Genomic DNA, 16,855 nt, shown 5'->3' with positions numbered 1-16,855 from the left:
TATCTTTGGCTGGAAAAAATGGCTGCGTTTTCCCTTTGATTTGGTGGTGGTCTAACATAAATATATGCTGTGTTTTCGCTGTAAAACATTTTAAAAATCGGACATGATGGGTAGATGAACAAGATGTTTATCTTTCATTTGAGGTATTGGACTTGTTAATGTGTGAAAGTTAAATATTTCTAAATAATATTTTTGAATTCCCTGTGCCACCTTTTCAGCTGAATGCCATAACAGGTTTTAAGACTAATAGCTTTGGGGCCTTTCATTGGGACATTTAAGCCACAGAGGGGTATCTCCACAGCCTATCTTACCTTGATGTTGCTCTCGGTTGCAGTGAGCAAGGCCTGTAACTTGTGGGACTTCTCCCTGTGTTCCCGCGCCTCCTCCTGCACCCTCTGCAGCTCAGAGCGCAGCTTCCCCAGGGTCTTCTGCAGCGCTGCCTCCTGCATGTGGAACTCCCTCCGCAGCTCCGCCTCAGTCTTCTTCCAGGCCTGCAGGTTGTCTGCGGTGAGCTGCTGCGTGCGCTTCATGGCCTCCAGCTCGCGCTCGTAGAAGGCCTGGGCCTTGTTGAGCTTGGCCTCATACTCCTCCACCAGCCTCTTCTTGTCCCCCTTCACCTCCTCCACGCGCTCCGACAGGGACTCCACCTCCGCCTTGTGCAGCTGGCCCAGTTTCTCCTGGTCCTTGCTGTGGTTCTGGTTCTGGCTCTGGTGGCTGCGGAGCAGCTCCGACACCTCCTGCCGATGGTTGGCCTTCAGCTCTTCCAGCACCAGCTTCTTCTCCTGCTCAAACTGGGCCTGTGCTGTGCCGAAGAAGCGCAGTTTCTCCTCGAACGAGCGCCGCATCTCCTCCACCTCGCGGGACATGGTGACAACACGCTGTGTGTGCTGCGCCTCGGTGCACAGCTGCATGTCCTCCACGCGCTGCCGGTAGGTCTCAAACTCGGCGAGGGCCTGGCGCTTCATGCGCTCATGCAGCTCCATGGACTCCTCCATGGACTGGATGCGCTGCTTCAGGTCCATCTCGTCACTGATCTTGCCCTTGTACTGCATGATCTTCTCCCGCGTCTCCGACAGGATCTGCTGCACCTCCTCCTCGTGCGCCTCCTTCAGTATCTGGATGGCCGCCTCATGCTCGTCGTTCTTGGTGTTGAGGGCGTAGATCACCTGGGGAGGCAGGAAGAAAATTAGAATGGGAGACAGGATAGAACAAACGCATATCCAATGGCTTTGAACGGGTGCTGGAGATGTCCCTCAGCAAAAACCTGTATGGTGACATGTTAGCAGGCATCTCCAGATCAGGCGATAAAAGTAGCCTTAATGTACACCAGCAAGAAAGTTCAAGCTTTGTACGATGATATGATGGCATTGCCCTGAAAATAAAGGTTTATCATTACATTAACTGTCAGACAGCAGTCATAAAACACTTATGAGCCGCATGATTGACAGTGGAGTGACTGGCTGACCTTTACTCCCCCAAAATTACTTCCAACTGAAAGCCCGGATAATCTGACTACAAAGTGATTTTGGGAGAAAATGAGTTTTACATTTACAGTTTAAGAGCCATGAGAAATGTCCCCTAATCTAATCCTCCCCCTACTGATCCAGGGTGTTTGCTCCGGGCTGCTGCCCTACGGAATAAGGCTATTTGTTCTCACCAGATACACACATCCAATAATTCATCATGCTGAACAGTTGAATAATCCTTGTCTACTTAGTACAAAATCCTGTCATCACAATAAGATAGAAAAGAAACAAAAAATAAAATGCCCTTTTCTGAGATCCATATTTTGTACACCAGGGTGAAAACATGGGAAGGATTGTGAAGTTCTTAAATGTGTCGCCAACTTGCCAGTGTTTTTGATATGCAAAAATGTTTATAATATGTTGAAACAGACTTCTTTTGTTATCACTCTTAAGATGGTGTGTTACAGCTCTTCATCAAATGATAGTAAATGCAACACATTGTACCCAACCGGGTAGGACAACATTTTTATCAAAGGTTTATTCAAGAAAATACAAAACCACCAGGGATTCCTGGCTTCCCATTGTAACCTCCCCTGCAATCTTTCAATCACATTCTCGTGTCTCAAAGGAGATAAGAGGCCTATGCAGCAGTATCTCAGCTCAATACCCATTATAGACCTTAGGCCTAATCATATCCATCCTCTAGATAAAATAATAATGTCCCCGTTGAAATGCATTTTAGGGGAATGAAAGGACCCCAGCTTGTGAAGTTCCTCACAAGTGATGAGGGGCTGAGTCAGAATTCATTTCCATAATTGTTTTGACAAATGATTAGGGGAGAAAGCTAAAAGTTCTGGGCCTATCTGGTGTTAGCGCGGCAATCTATCCAGCCACATGTGAAGAGAGAGATAGAGGGAGAGATAAAGAGGGATGGATAGAGAGTGAGAGAGAGAGAGAGCGGTCTGCGGTCCCATGGTCTCAGCGGGTGAGATGGCTTTGGCAGAGAACCCTGACGTGGTGTCATCATTCCATAATGGATTCTCCCCTCCATTTGACCTGAGAGGAACCCAAGACTACCTCCCATATAGCCTCCATCAATTTTAGCTCTCTCACGCAGCCAGGCACGGCTCAGCACCGTCAGCTCCTGCAGCAAGGACCCTACAGCCATTTAGTAGAGCCAAGGGCTTTGGAATGAGCTTACTCAGCATTCTTGCAGGATTCTCATCCAAAAAGAGAGGGAGAGATGAACTGACTTAGGCGTATGTGTCCTGTTTCAAATAGAACGCAAACGAAATGCACTGACAAGAGTGAAACAAATCAACGTCAAAGTTCTGTATCGATTGCAGACTCATCAAAGTACTGCTGCTGCCTGTCTTTTTCTTTATCACGAGTCTAGCCGTTTCCCAAAACCCATATCCTCCTCCTTTAATTAAAAGGCTACCTACCCTCTGCTCCCGAACCATTATGTTAGGCTCCGTGTGTTATTACCATCATCCATCCCCACCTCCCCAGGTGAGATCAATGTGTGGTCCTGCTGGCTGAGGTGTTCTCATAATGACAGTGACTGGGCTAATGAATAAGACAGCACTTAAAGAGCACAGAGCGGTACAGAATATATTTTTGTACAACGCATTGTGTAGGCTGAATCTGTGATTGCAGATGGATGCATTCATCACTGACGGAGGAACCCAATATAACACTGGCTTCTTAGTAGTCAGCCTGAAACATGAGCTGAAAGCCCCAAGAGTGGGCCTAGACCTACTTACTGCTCGCTACGAATGTGTCTGCTAACTGTCTCCGTCTTAACACTAAGCTCCAGTAATTGCTTAAAGGTGAGCCTTGTTCATGTTCCCCAGAATGATTTGAGGAAGCTGAAGACAGAGAGGAAAGGGCGAACTCTTAGATCACAAAAGGGAAAAGACATCTCAAGGCAACACTGGAGGCTCTGGGTTAAGTTTTCAGAGCGAACTACTCAGCATTGCCCATCTTGCACATTCTGCGATACAGAATTATGATACACAAAGGAGTATGGATCTGAATTATTTCCATAAATGAATGATGACCAGTAATCCCAGGTTGCAAGATGTAGATATGGAAGTGAACAGCTGGTGTCAAACTCAAAGCCCTCTGGTTGTGGATGTTAATCTTTGGGCTGAAGCCAGCATGTTCGGCACTTAAAGAGGCATCATCTGCCCCAAAAAGGGATAGCTCAGCTCAGGTCTGAGAAATTCAATGCTTCTCCTCCTCTCCTGGCACTGGTGATTGAATCACTCCTACCGCCCAGTGCAGGGGTCATTACTAATGTCTGAACATCAGAAAATGAGACCTTGATGATAGCGATTATCACCTCCATTTGCAGAGGAGTGCGGAAGGGTAACATTATGTTCAGTACAATGGGACGCTCTGTAAACAGGGCCAAATTATACTGAACAAAAATATAAAACGCAACATGTCAAGTGTTGGTCACATGTTTCTTGAGCTGAAATGAAAGCACAAAAAGCTTATTTCTCTCAAATTTTGTGCAAACTTATTTTTTTACATCCCTGACAGTGAGCATTTCTCCTTTGCTAAAATAATCCATCCAGCTAACAGGTGTGGCATATCAAGAAGCTGATCATTACACAGCATGATGATTACACAGGTGCACCTTCTGCTGGGGACAAGAAAAGGCCACTCCAAAATGTGCAGTTTTGTCACACAGTACAATGCCACTGATGTCTCAAGTTTTGAGGCAGCGTGCAATTGGCATGCTGACTGCAGGAATGTCCATTAGAGCTGTTGCCAAATAATTTAATGTTCATTTCTCTACCAATGTCGTTTAGTAGTACTACCAACCGGCCTCACAACCGCCGACCATGTGTAGCCACGTCAGCACAGGACCTTCACATCCGGCTTCTTAACCTGCGGGATGGTCTGAGAGGAGCCACCCGGATTGCTCGTGTTTCTTGGCCCAAGCAAGTTTCTTCATATTATTGGTGTCCTTTAGTAGTGGTTTCTTTGCAGCGATTTGACCATGAAGGCCTGATTTCACACAGTCTCCCCTGAACAGTAGATGTTGAGATGTGTCTGTTACTTGAAATCTGTGAAGCATATATTTGGGATGCAATTTCTGAGCCTAGTAACTCTAATGGACTTAGATTGGCTCAAATGCATTAAGAAGGAAAGAAAATCCACAAATTAACTTTTAAGAAGGCACACCTGTTAATTGAAATGCATTCCAGGTGACTACATCATGAAGCTGGTTGAGAGAATGCCAAGAGTGTGCAAAGCTGTCATCAAGGCAAAGGGTGGCTATTTGAAGAATCTCAAATATAAAACATATTTTGATTTGTTTAACACTTTTTTTTGGTTACTACTTGATTCCATATGTGTTATTTCATAGTTTTGATGTCTTAACTAATATTCTACAATGCAGAAAATAGTAAAAATAAAGAAAAACTATTTTGACCGGTAGTGTATGTACGACAGGGTTTTCCATTTCCCGCCAATATCCAGCAACTTCGCACAACCATTGAAGAGTGGGGCAACATTCCACAGGCCACAATCAACAGCTTGAGCAAACCAAAGCAAAGGCAACGTGTCGCCATGCATGAGGCAAACGGTGGTCACCCCCCGATACTGACTGTTTTTCTGATGCACGCCCCTACCTTTTTCTTTATGGTATCTGTGACCAACATATGCATATCTATATTCCCAGTCATATGAAATCCCTAGATTTGGGCCTAATTCATTTATTTCAATTGACTGATTTCCTTATATGAACTGTAACTCACTAAAATCTTTGAAATTGTTGCAGGTTGTGTTTATATTTTTGTTCAGTGTAGCTTTGAGCGGTTATATCTCAAAGGACAGCCCTGCAGAGTGCCTGTCCGCCATTAATGCCTCGGTCATGCCATTGACTGTATCCCACTATAATAGGATGCAGTTGCAGCCAATATAAAAGCCAATCTCGCTCATGTGACATTAGAATGTTTCCAGTTTTGTAAACTTAACTCCTAACTTGTATTCACTATTCAGTATTAGTTGGACTAAGTCACGTGCAAATATACCGCATCAACCACCTCAGAGGCTCTTTAAAGAAGTGAAGATGCTGATTCGCAAAGCTACTGAATATGCATTAAGTGTGGAAATGGATTTAATGAAGTCGAAAGATAGTGCTAATTAGAGTCATTATGGGCACAGTTTCCACTAAACTGCAAGGTGCACCTAAAATCCAGGAGGTAATTAAGGCAGATAAGGGGGTAGCACAGGGCCAGCTCTGGAAACTGTGCTTTGTTTCATACAGAGGGAACACTGACTGGAACTTTGCTATGCTGAGCAGATTCTCCAGCAGTGTGACACCAAAATTCCCCCACTGCAGCATTTACATGGCCTGATTGTGAATAAGTTTATTTTAAATGCCTGACTTAGCAATACGTCATATATGATTTTTCTCCAAGGTCAAATTAAATGGAAGGGTTTGGCGTACCTTAAAGGTTGCTCAAATCGAATAGTTAGCCTAATTTCAAAAATATTGTATTTTTAGCTACCAAAAGTAAAAGATGCAAAAACGAAACTTAAGAGCGGGAAGCATAGAAATAGCCCACATAGACTTGCGTTCAATTAGAATGACAGATCTATAACTCACATTTCTATGTTCATTTCGTCAGGACACCCAAAAGGTTACATGTTGCAGCTTTAAGCCTCTTATAGACAGAAGATTATGGTTTACGTACATAGGCAGTAGTAGCTTAACGGTCTTTACACAAGTCATTGTGTGATCTTATCTAAGGCAGGTTTGATTGGCTGTGGCCCTTTATTAAATAATAGATGGGCATGTGAAGGGAGGCCTTCATGGGGTGCCTGCCATCTCTATCCAGAAGCGGGGCTGAGTATGAGAGTGGATGTATGAATGTTTATGTTCATCCTCCATTCCTTCACTGGCCCATATCATAATCAGGGCTGTTATGGTGACCATATTACCACCACACATTGGCGGTCACTAGTCATGACTGCAGTCAAATTCCACATGACCATTTAGTCACGGTAACTAGGCTTCTCCAAAGCTGCGCTCAGATGCTTCTTTCGGTCATTAGTAGCTTACCAAACTTACCAAACTAACTGCTAGTCACTAATGGCTTGCTCCTCAGCACTCTATTGTCCCTGTAATCACTCTGACATCAATGCAAATGTGATTTTTAAAAATCGAATCAAACACTTCATGAGAGCCCATGAACTCATGTTGTAAAACATTTCATTGGGCTATGCAATTGCGTGAGAAAACAGAGTGATGGCCGCTAATAAAAAGATGAGAATCCCATCACCCTTCTATAGGCTAGGCCTACTATATTTATTTCTCAACTTTCCTAATCTGAAGAACATTGCTTCTCTTTACAACAGGAGTATCGCCTACCTGGCTCCAGTCACTATTCAAGTGCATAGGTTACATGTATTTCCCCCCTGCCCCTGTTCCGACAAGTGCATGATAACAGTCCACTCTAAATCCAAACTAATTTCACACATATTATTTAGTATATGTAAAGACAAGATTCAATTAAGAATAGTCTGATGGGTGACAATATATCACTTGTGAATGATGTATTATCACTTGTGAATGACGACCAGAGTTTGCAGTAAGACAAGAAACAGAGCAATACGTTTGGTTGTTGTGACTTTTTCAAATCACAGTCGCACACCTCATGTAGCCTAGGCCTATATGTTCCAATGAGGTTTGTATCATAACTAATGAGGCCAAATAACTCCAAACGTAGCCAAACGTGGTGTAGTCTAACTGGCCTAAATAGGTGGAAGGTGAGTTTCAAGTTTGGGGGAGATCATTTTCAACATGATAATTCCCCTTTATAATAAAGCATTACTTGAATAATAGCATTTGCAGACATGTAAGATAGCCTACTGTCACGACGTGGCCCTATGGTGGTGTATATCGTGGCTTCCCCCCTCTCTCACTCTCCCCACTACAAGTTTTATGACTTTACGGCAGGTCATAAATACCTGGTAGAAACTGCCAATCAGTACTGAGGGAGAGAGTCTACCAGAACAAAGCGCTTCACTTTGTCCAAAACTCCTAATCCCCAAAATGGGAAAACAAAACAATATTTATATTTTTGAGAATGCAGGTATGGTCCGTGGACACTTAAGGAACAGTCATGACGAGTGTGTTTCATTTGGAGATCTCATGAAGAACAGAAAACATGCTAAGTAGTTGCAAGGTGGCTAATTAGTGAAAATGCTAAAGTTATCAATGATGACATTCAAACACACAACCTTTGGGTTGCTAGACGCCCACCCATCCTTCCCAACCAACCTCCCTTCTATCTCCCTCCTATCAATTCTGTCTTAAGTAACCTACGGTCTTTATCTGTGATTGAAATGCACTGTATACAAAATCGTTTATTGCACATGAAAAAATATACTTTTTCGTGTGCCTGTCACAAATTTCCAATAAGCAGATATGCTGGGCTGCTAATACTATAACTCAATCACTGTTCAAAAAAAGGTTCAATGCCTGGCTAAGTGGGTACAGTGTAGAGTATAGGCCTAGGCTATATCAGATACATTCATTTTTTCTTTGAATGTGAAAAATGTGGCCTTTTATAAACACATTTAATGCAATTCGACTACACTTTATTTATGACTGGAGCATCTTAGTGGGGCAAAGTCCCAAAAATGTTTTTAGATGCATGCCACTACACAACACTAAACAATACATGAAAGCCACTACACAACACTATACAACACTAAACAATACATGAAAGCCACTACACAACACTATACAACACTAAACAATACATGAAAGACTACACAACACTACACAACACTAAACAATACATGAAAGCCACTACACAACACAATACAACACTAAACAATACATGAAAGCCACTACACAACACTATACAACACTAAACAATACATGAAAGACGCTACACAACACAATACAACACTAAACAATACATGAAAGCCACTACACAACACTATACAACACTAAACAATACATGAAAGACGCTACACAACACAATACAACACTAAACAATACATGAAAGCCACTACACAACACAATACAACACTAAACAATACATGAAAGCCAAACAACCACAACACTAAACACATGAAAGCACTATACAACACTAAACAATACATGAAAGCCACTACACAACACCATACAACACTAAACAATACATGAAAGCCACTACACAACACAACACTAAACAATACATGAAAGCCACTACACAACACAACACTAAACAATACATGAAAGCCACTACACAACACAATACAACACTAAAAAATACATGAAAGCCACTACACAACACAACACTAAACAATACATGAAAGGCGCTACACAACACAACACAATACAACACTAAACAATACATGAAAGCCACTACACAACACTAAACAATACATGCACTATTGCACTATGATGCTAACAAACAGTGCCCACAAACTGTTAGGACCTACACAAAGCTGTCCAACAGCAAAAGCTTTCTTTTCAGCACCATGGAGTGAATCCTTACCTCCACTCTGGTAGCAAAACAGTTAATTCAGCTTCATTTACTTCATTTTTAAAAAACCTAGCTTATATGGGTGACTTGCTTAAAAAATGTGGTTTCTACTGACATCTGAGATGTTCAAACTATGGCATAATGGAATTATGAGCGGATAAGACGCAATCTGTAATTCGATTAAGACATTAATGAGCGCGCTAAAACGGACAATATAAGTCAATATAACTATTTGTTTAGCACTTTTGAAATGTACAGCGACAGAATTCAGAACATGGGCTGTTCTTACGTAGGATAAATAAAGGGGCATGTAAGCAGACAATGAAAGCTCTTACAATATTTGAGGAGGACATTTCTCTAAAACAGACTATAGGCTACATGTGCACCACCAAGTCAGAACAGTAGGCTAAGTTATGAGGGGGAAAGGGACCAAATTATTAGGGTGAGGCACATGAGCTACTAACAACTTACTACACAACATACACTTTTACTACAGTATGCATATCTCCCTGGCAAATTACATAATTTATGCAGCAGCATACAATACATTTTTGGACTCACCTTCTTGTGCTGTAATCACTTGAACTGGAAGGTGGCGCATCAAACTTTGTCACCAAAGTCAGGCATTCTCTGGTTTTATGGTGCTTTCAAGACAACTCGGAACTCGGAAAGGTTGAATCATGACGTCGGTGGTCTTCAGGTCGGAGGTCTAGAAAGAGGCCCGAATTCCCGACTTGGAATTCCGAGTTGGATGACTGTTCAAAACTTATTTTACCAGTCGGAGCTCGTTTTTTTCTCCAGAGTTCCCAGTTGTTTTGAAATCACTGAAGTCTGAGATTTCTCAGTTCAGAGTTTCCAGTTGTTTTGAGCGTGGCAGAAGTCACGCTGGATTGACAGCATGGCCAATGTATTCAACATTTTCTGGCCCATAGTGTTGCATATGAATGTTTATCCTATGAATGTTTACCTTAAACCCAGACTTGGACCATACACCCACTCCACTGAATAGCAGGTTGGTGATTGCTTTGCAAAACTTGCAGTTAGCCACTGATTCCTCCCAAACCACTCCTTGTTGAATTTTCAACTTCCAACTTGTTGTATAATGTTTATCTCCAATGGCCGATGAGCACCGATACATTTTATCTATAATTTCTCTTCGTATGACAAGGTTTGAAAAGGATTTGCCAGTAGATTGACGACTTGAATCTTGATGATGACTACTTGTCTAGCTTTCTAGCTAAGATTTTGAAAGTATGATGTTGACCTGATCAGTCCAATCAAAGCTACAATAGATATAATGTGATTTGACGTCCTTTTATCAGTGGCTAATGACCTTGAGCCTTCTTGGATGGGCACTTCTAATGTAAATCTATGGCAGCACCCAAGGGGCTTGAATTTAGGAGCTCTCCCCATAGATTCTGCGATGACGTAGTGTCCCCATGAGTGACAGAACATTGTGCCAATCATGGTGCAACTAGATAACATTACCAACCCCTATGCTCTGTATTTTCTGCTGGCTGCCCCACCACCACAGAAAGTACTGAGCCAGGCTTAACAGGTGGGGCTCTGCTCTGAATGACGGGTCGCCACTGGACTGGAGACATTAGTAGAATATTTTTTAATAGGCCAAATTAAAGGATGCGCTACCTTGTCCTGGACCTGCTGTTTTCCTATCCCTCTCGCTCTCCGTCCCTCCCTCTCGCCCTCCCTCTCTCCTGCACCTGCTGTCTTGACCTCTGAATGCTCGGCTTCGAAAAGCCAACTGACATTTACTCCTGAGGTGCTGACATGTTGCACCCTATACAAGCACTGTGATTATTATTACTGCACGTAATCTCCATTCATTCACTATTCGAATGCAGGCTATGGATGACATGTTTTTTTTTGTAAACCATTCTAATCCAAAATAATTCCACACAATATTAGTAGCCTATATGCAAAGATCAGATTAAATTAAGAATAGGCTGATGGGTGAGAATATTATCAAGTGCTTGTCAAATTGTGAATGAGAGACTGATGAAGTGTGTCCAGCCTGCACAAGCAACTAAGCAGAGCTCATGCCTTAGAGTACATGAGAGTATATAGAGTACAAACTTTTTTCAAATCATCATTAGAGTCCAATCATGCAGCCTTAGAATGTGTTAAAAATCACAACATACAGCCTAACGTTTGTACCACAACTAAAATTGCATAAATAACTCTAAATGAAGCGTATAGCTGTTTCTTTGTTAACCTGTCAACACAGCAGCCGACTGTGTTCACTCCCTCGGAAAACATTTGGAGAAAACATCCTTTCCATTTTATTCAGCTATGTATTGTAATCTTCATACTACAAAATAATATAAAATATACGTAATTCTAAGCAAATCTTGTCTGCTAAATGAGCTAGTGTAGCCCACAGCCATATGGCATAGCCAGATCAGGGCCTTAAAAAAAAAAGTGTATTTGAAATCATTAAAACGTATGCACTCACTACTGTAAGTCGCTTTGGATAAGAGCGTCTGCTAAATTACTAAAATGTCAAATGTAAATAAGGACAACTCAGAGTATGCTATTCTGTTCTCCTGAAAGAGACTACATTTTCTTCATATCATGTTTCTTTAGACCTCTCTAAAATAAATAATGTATTTATTGTGATGGTGTAGGTTATATTAAACAGAGTTATTAGACTTTTTAAAATGAAGGCCTAGATGTTCCAAAGGTCTACATCAGTGGCTTGTAGGCTATGCGTGGAAGCCAAGAGATGCTAAAAGTGTTTATGTTAATTAATGGTAAATTACAGTGAGACCGGCAGTTATTTGCTGGACAGTCACCAGCTAACAACATGACCGCCACAGCTCTAATCATAATTATAATTATTATCATAGTTATTCTTAAGTATTAGTATGAATGGGAAACGTAATTCCATTATGTTGTGCAATAATTTGTTCTCCCTTTGTTCTCTCTCTCTTCTCCCTCTATCCCTGATCACAGGTGACCAGTGAGAATGGTATAGTGGAGTGCTATGGGGTGGGGCTTCTAGTCTCCAGGGTTCCGGGCCTGGGAGAAAATGAGAGAAGGTGTCACCACGAGTAGATCTTCTTATTGTTACCCGTATCATGTTTTAGTTCTTTTCAGCCTGAGGTCCATGTATTAGAAATAAATATACCTCAACTATCAGACAATGTGATCCTGCGATTCCTTTCATAGATACAATCCAGGTTTCATAGATATGGTCTTCTTCTAATAGAAACTAGAGACTCGCACTCACTGATGATGTTGTGTTGGTGTTCTTCTCCTGTTCTGTTGCGTAACTGTATTGGTGCCTTCTTAATTATTGGGATGGATGGGTTTTTCACACCTTCGCTAAAGTGATGAATGTTTCACACGGCTCTCTAATCTGCATTATTCATTTACAATTCTTAGCCTAGCCTAATCACGATGCACTGCACTGTAGGCCGAGACTAGAAGTGTGAACTTTCCTATCAGTATTGCATGGAAATGTAGCCTTATTAATATTACATAGCAACACATTTGAATTACAGTTGGGACCAATGGCGAAGGTCACAGGAAGTGATGTGCTCCACTTGCCATCAGACAGGAATTGCACATGTTAATGGATGGTGGAATGGTTGCCTGTAGTGAGTAGGCACAAAACAAATGAGTCATGCACCAATTTGTCTCTGATTCATCTAACTACCTTGAAAGCCTTACTGAATGAGATCTTACTCCACAGCACTCTCCTCCTTCAGAAATGTAACGGTTGATTAGGATCATTAAATCACATTCCTCTTATTTCAATATTGTAAAATAGCCCCCCCATCCCCCCCCCCTTCAAACAGCATTGTCCGTTGTCCCTGAACAACAACTTCCTCAGATACGGAAGCCAAAGAAACTAGAGGACCCGTGCCAACCTCTGGGATACCACCTGATAAATATCTAATACTGTATACTAGGCCACAGCGCTGGGGGTGGTGAGAAAAGCCTTGATTGTTGTGGTTCCCCTCTTCCTTAGCAGGCCTTGACAGGTTAAGGCTATGCGTACCAGGGGGGTTTCGTGCCTGCTGATGGAAGGCATTGTTTCCAGGCCCCTGATGTCACCCAACATGGGTTAGCGACCTCTGTATGGGATCAATAAGTATTTGCTGTGAAGGAACAGTATAAACATCATCTGTCTGAGAATGGTTCTAGGGCTGGGGCCTACTACATCTTGCCAGCCACTCAAATTTCTAGGAAATGTTATAGCGTTTCAATTCAAATAACTTGGCATCCAGGTAGACACACAGACAGTATTGGTAAAAATATCAGTGTGTATGACTTGCTTTGTTCTACAGCTGTTTGCCAAAGAACTTGATGAGAACACTGACTGTGGCACTGCTGGAGCAGATGGAATATCAGTATGAAGGCTCATATGATCATGTCTCGACACATGACTGGATGACACCTCAAACAACGTAAGAGGGCAACATGGTTTAAAGATCTGTAAGTTTTTTTAGACCATTTTTTTGAGAGGCACAAAAAGTGATGGCATTTCCCTGTGGGGTTTCGGAGCATCCTTTTCAGAGTGTATTGCAGCCAACTGCTATGGTTCGTTTGTTGTGTGATCCATCGCCCTAGGGGAATACAGGCTGATCAGCAGAGGAAGAAGAACCACTTCTGTTATTGTAGCCTCCTTTCTCCCCCTTATCCAAGGAACTAGCTAGAGACAGGAGAAGGGGCTGAGGGAATGGAGTACTGGAGGACTTTGATTGGCCTTGCACTCAGTGCTCCATCAGCACAGGGACTAAAGTTTCTAAAGTCCCGCCTTGGAAGTGGTAATTGTAAGAGAGTGCTGAGGTGTGAAGCTTTCAGCCAGACTCGCAAGAAGAGACAACACTATTTAATAGGCTACATCTCATGGAAAAGGCCAAATGCTCAGACGGATGTAAATGCCGATAGCTGAAAAGGTTATCAGTGCGTCATTTGGCCCACCTCAAAAATGAACATTTGACTCACAAGTTCTGCTACTGCCCTGTGAGTGTAATCTACACACAGAGACAAATCCCCATGCAGGCAGGATATGATTTTAAAAAATCCCATACACACGTGCATGCAGCCTCAATAATCCACTATTTGAAGATATAAATGGGATGTTTAAGGTTGGGGGATATATGTCACGACACGTGCATTTATGGAACGAGAGCAGAGGCATCATATCTGACAGCCAATGAGCTTAAATTTAACTGGACTGTTGTGGAAATGAGAGGTATTACTGATATCAATTCCGCACACTTGAGTCTGACACAATCAAACCCGATTCATGTAATCCTCACCTCCTTCGCAAAAATTGAATGTTCTTGCTCATGTTTACTGCAGTAGAGCTGCCCAGGTTACATGATGTTCATTGCAATATGGAATCCAATTAATTCCCGGCTGTCATGGAGGTAAGCGCTCCTCCACCCCTCAGTTCCTGGAGTTGGCCTCAGTAGGCCTCTGTGGGGGATGGCTAAAACAGGGAGGGATGTAAATCAAACTACCAGAGATGCCACAGTGTCTGTGACCCCAATATGACAGTCTGTCTGGCCACACTGTGACAGCTCAGTGCTGGGTCTACTTGGGCCAGAGACACCAGTGAATGGAGACCAGCTGGCCACTCGGTCAGACGGTCTGTCATCTCCATTTAGACATGTCCTCTATTTGACGTCTGTCTGTCTTGATAGTGGGCAAAGAGACATCAGCTCTACCCACACAGCCACAGGCTCATTTAGAGTCTGGACAGGCTGTCTGCTGGCTGGAGAATAACCCATGTGATAGTCAGTGAGGGGGGGGATCAATCCCTGTCAGCCTGCAGCCTGGCATCATGGTAACCCTAGCCCATGGCCCCTCCCAAATGACTGCCTTGATCTCAGACCTGTCAACGGGTCTTGTCACATTGCGGATGTATAACCCCACTGGAGGAGTGTGAGCTCGGAGAAAGCTCAGTCTTTGAACGCTCACAGTGCCGTGTCTATTGATTGAAGAGAGGAAGCCGGGTAGTGTTTTTTTATTGTCATGTGCACTATCACAGTGAAATTCCTTTCTTGCTTGTTCTTTCCCAACAATGCAGTAGTGCTATAAAAAGTGTAAAAAAGTAAAGTAGAACAAAAACACACGAGAAATAGAAATAAGAAAAACACGAGAAAGCAAGAAAGCTATATACAGGGTCGGTTCCAGGTCCAGTGCCAATAACATATGTAAGATGTGCAGGGATACTGGAGTGGTAGGGTTAGATATGTATAGGGGCAAGGTGACTAGGCATCAGGATATATGATAAACCGAGTAGCAGCAGTGTGTATGATGATGATTTTATGTGAGTGTGTGTGTGCGTGTGTAGAGTCAGTATGAATGTGTGGGTGTGAGCTAATTAAGTGTGTGTGTTGGATTGTTAGTGTGTGTGTGAGTGAGGGTGTAGAATGTGCATAAAATGAGTGTGAATGTACATAGAGACTGCAAAAATGTCGACTCCCACCAGATCCGCACTTCGCCGAGACCGACAGCATCTGGGGCCACTCCCGCAACACGATCCTCCACGTCGGGACATGGCTCGAGCGCCCGAGGCCCAAATATAATATAAGGGTCAATGCGGATAGTCTGTGTAGCCATTTTATTAGCTATTTAGCAATGTTATGGCTTGGGTTGTTTCCTACAATAAGTGGTTCTGATCTCACACTAAACACATTTTCAGTGCAGTTATTACAGAGGCATAAAAGTTGAGAATCCAATGTAAATGTAAATGTCCCACCTGAGTGCATCGTTTCGGAATTTGAGTACAGCTCTATGTGGCCCTATTGAGTCATTTTTCTGATTTGTTTTCCACTTTGGTCTAAAATGCAACCTGAAGAGCGCTCGTAATTTACTGCAGCATGAGATATTGACCAAATATTTGCAATACATTTTAATGGATAGGCAATAGATTATGGATACTACTCTGATATTGAACCCTTGGCCAGGAAGATGATGAACACAAAGAAGAAAAATGAGGTCTGTTATAGGGAGGAACTGCAGTCAGAACTAGGGCTGTTGCAGTGACCATATTAGCGCCACACCGGCAGGCTTGAGTCATGACCACGGTGAAATTGTACATGACCGCTGATTCACGGTAATCTTATGCACTCTGGACATGCGTTAGTAGTGCCCAACTCGCTAACGGTCATCAGGTCGCTAATTGCCTGGTACTCAGGGCTCTATTGTCCCTCCAACCACTCTGACATCAACACAAAAGCAATCGAAAATCACGTCAAACACTTATCATCAAAACAGTGCTATTAAAACTCAACTCACTGTGATTGATCACTTTGAAGAAAGAAGTTCAATAACAGGTTGAAACTGAGTGGAGAAAATGGTCGTTTTGAATGTTGTTTCAAAGCCTATTAAAATGAAATGGACAGCGCTTTCTCAGGTGATGATTCATTCAAAACATCCATATGCATACTAGAGCTGATGCATAGCCCTATATACAGTGGGGCAAAAAAAGTATTTAGTCAGCCACCAATTGTGCAAGTTCTCCCACTTAAAAATATGAGAGAGGCCTTGTTACGATATAGGGTGCCGATTCTAGATTTAATTTTGGATTGGAGATGCTTAATGTGAGTCTGGAAGGAGAGTTTACAGTCTAACCAGACACCCAGGTATTTGTAGTTGTCCACGTATTCATCCTTCTAGATCTATCGGCTGCCTTCGATACTGTGAACCATCAGATCCTCCTCTCCACCCTCTCCGAGTTGGGCATCTCCGGCGCGGCCCACGCTTGGATTGCGTCCTACCTGACAGGTCGCTCCTACCAGGTGGCGTGGCGAGAATCTGTCTCCTCACCACGCGCTCTCACCACTGGTGTCCCCCAGGGCTCTGTTCTTGGCCCTCTCCTATTCTCGCTATACACCAAGTCACTTG

General features: G+C 42.8%; 1 protein-coding gene across 5 annotated transcripts in view; it reads right to left on the bottom strand.

Moving 5' to 3' along the window:
* Nucleotides 1–16,855, bottom strand: part of LOC123995066 (protein FAM184A-like) — a 137,829-nt gene that overhangs the window by 59,868 nt on the left and 61,106 nt on the right. For all 5 annotated transcript variants that reach the window (XM_046298358.1, XM_046298357.1, XM_046298361.1 and 2 more), the window contains exon 3: nt 312–1,166. In XM_046298358.1, coding sequence (XP_046154314.1) covers nt 312–1,166 — 855 coding nt within the window. The remainder of the gene's footprint in view (nt 1–311; nt 1,167–16,855) is intronic.

The sequence above is a fragment of the Oncorhynchus gorbuscha genome, linkage group LG14, assembly GCF_021184085.1.
Source record: "Oncorhynchus gorbuscha isolate QuinsamMale2020 ecotype Even-year linkage group LG14, OgorEven_v1.0, whole genome shotgun sequence".
Lineage (NCBI taxonomy): Eukaryota > Metazoa > Chordata > Actinopteri > Salmoniformes > Salmonidae > Oncorhynchus > Oncorhynchus gorbuscha.
The sequence above is the reverse complement of the archived record's forward strand: the minus strand, read 5'-3'. Positions and strand labels throughout refer to the sequence as shown.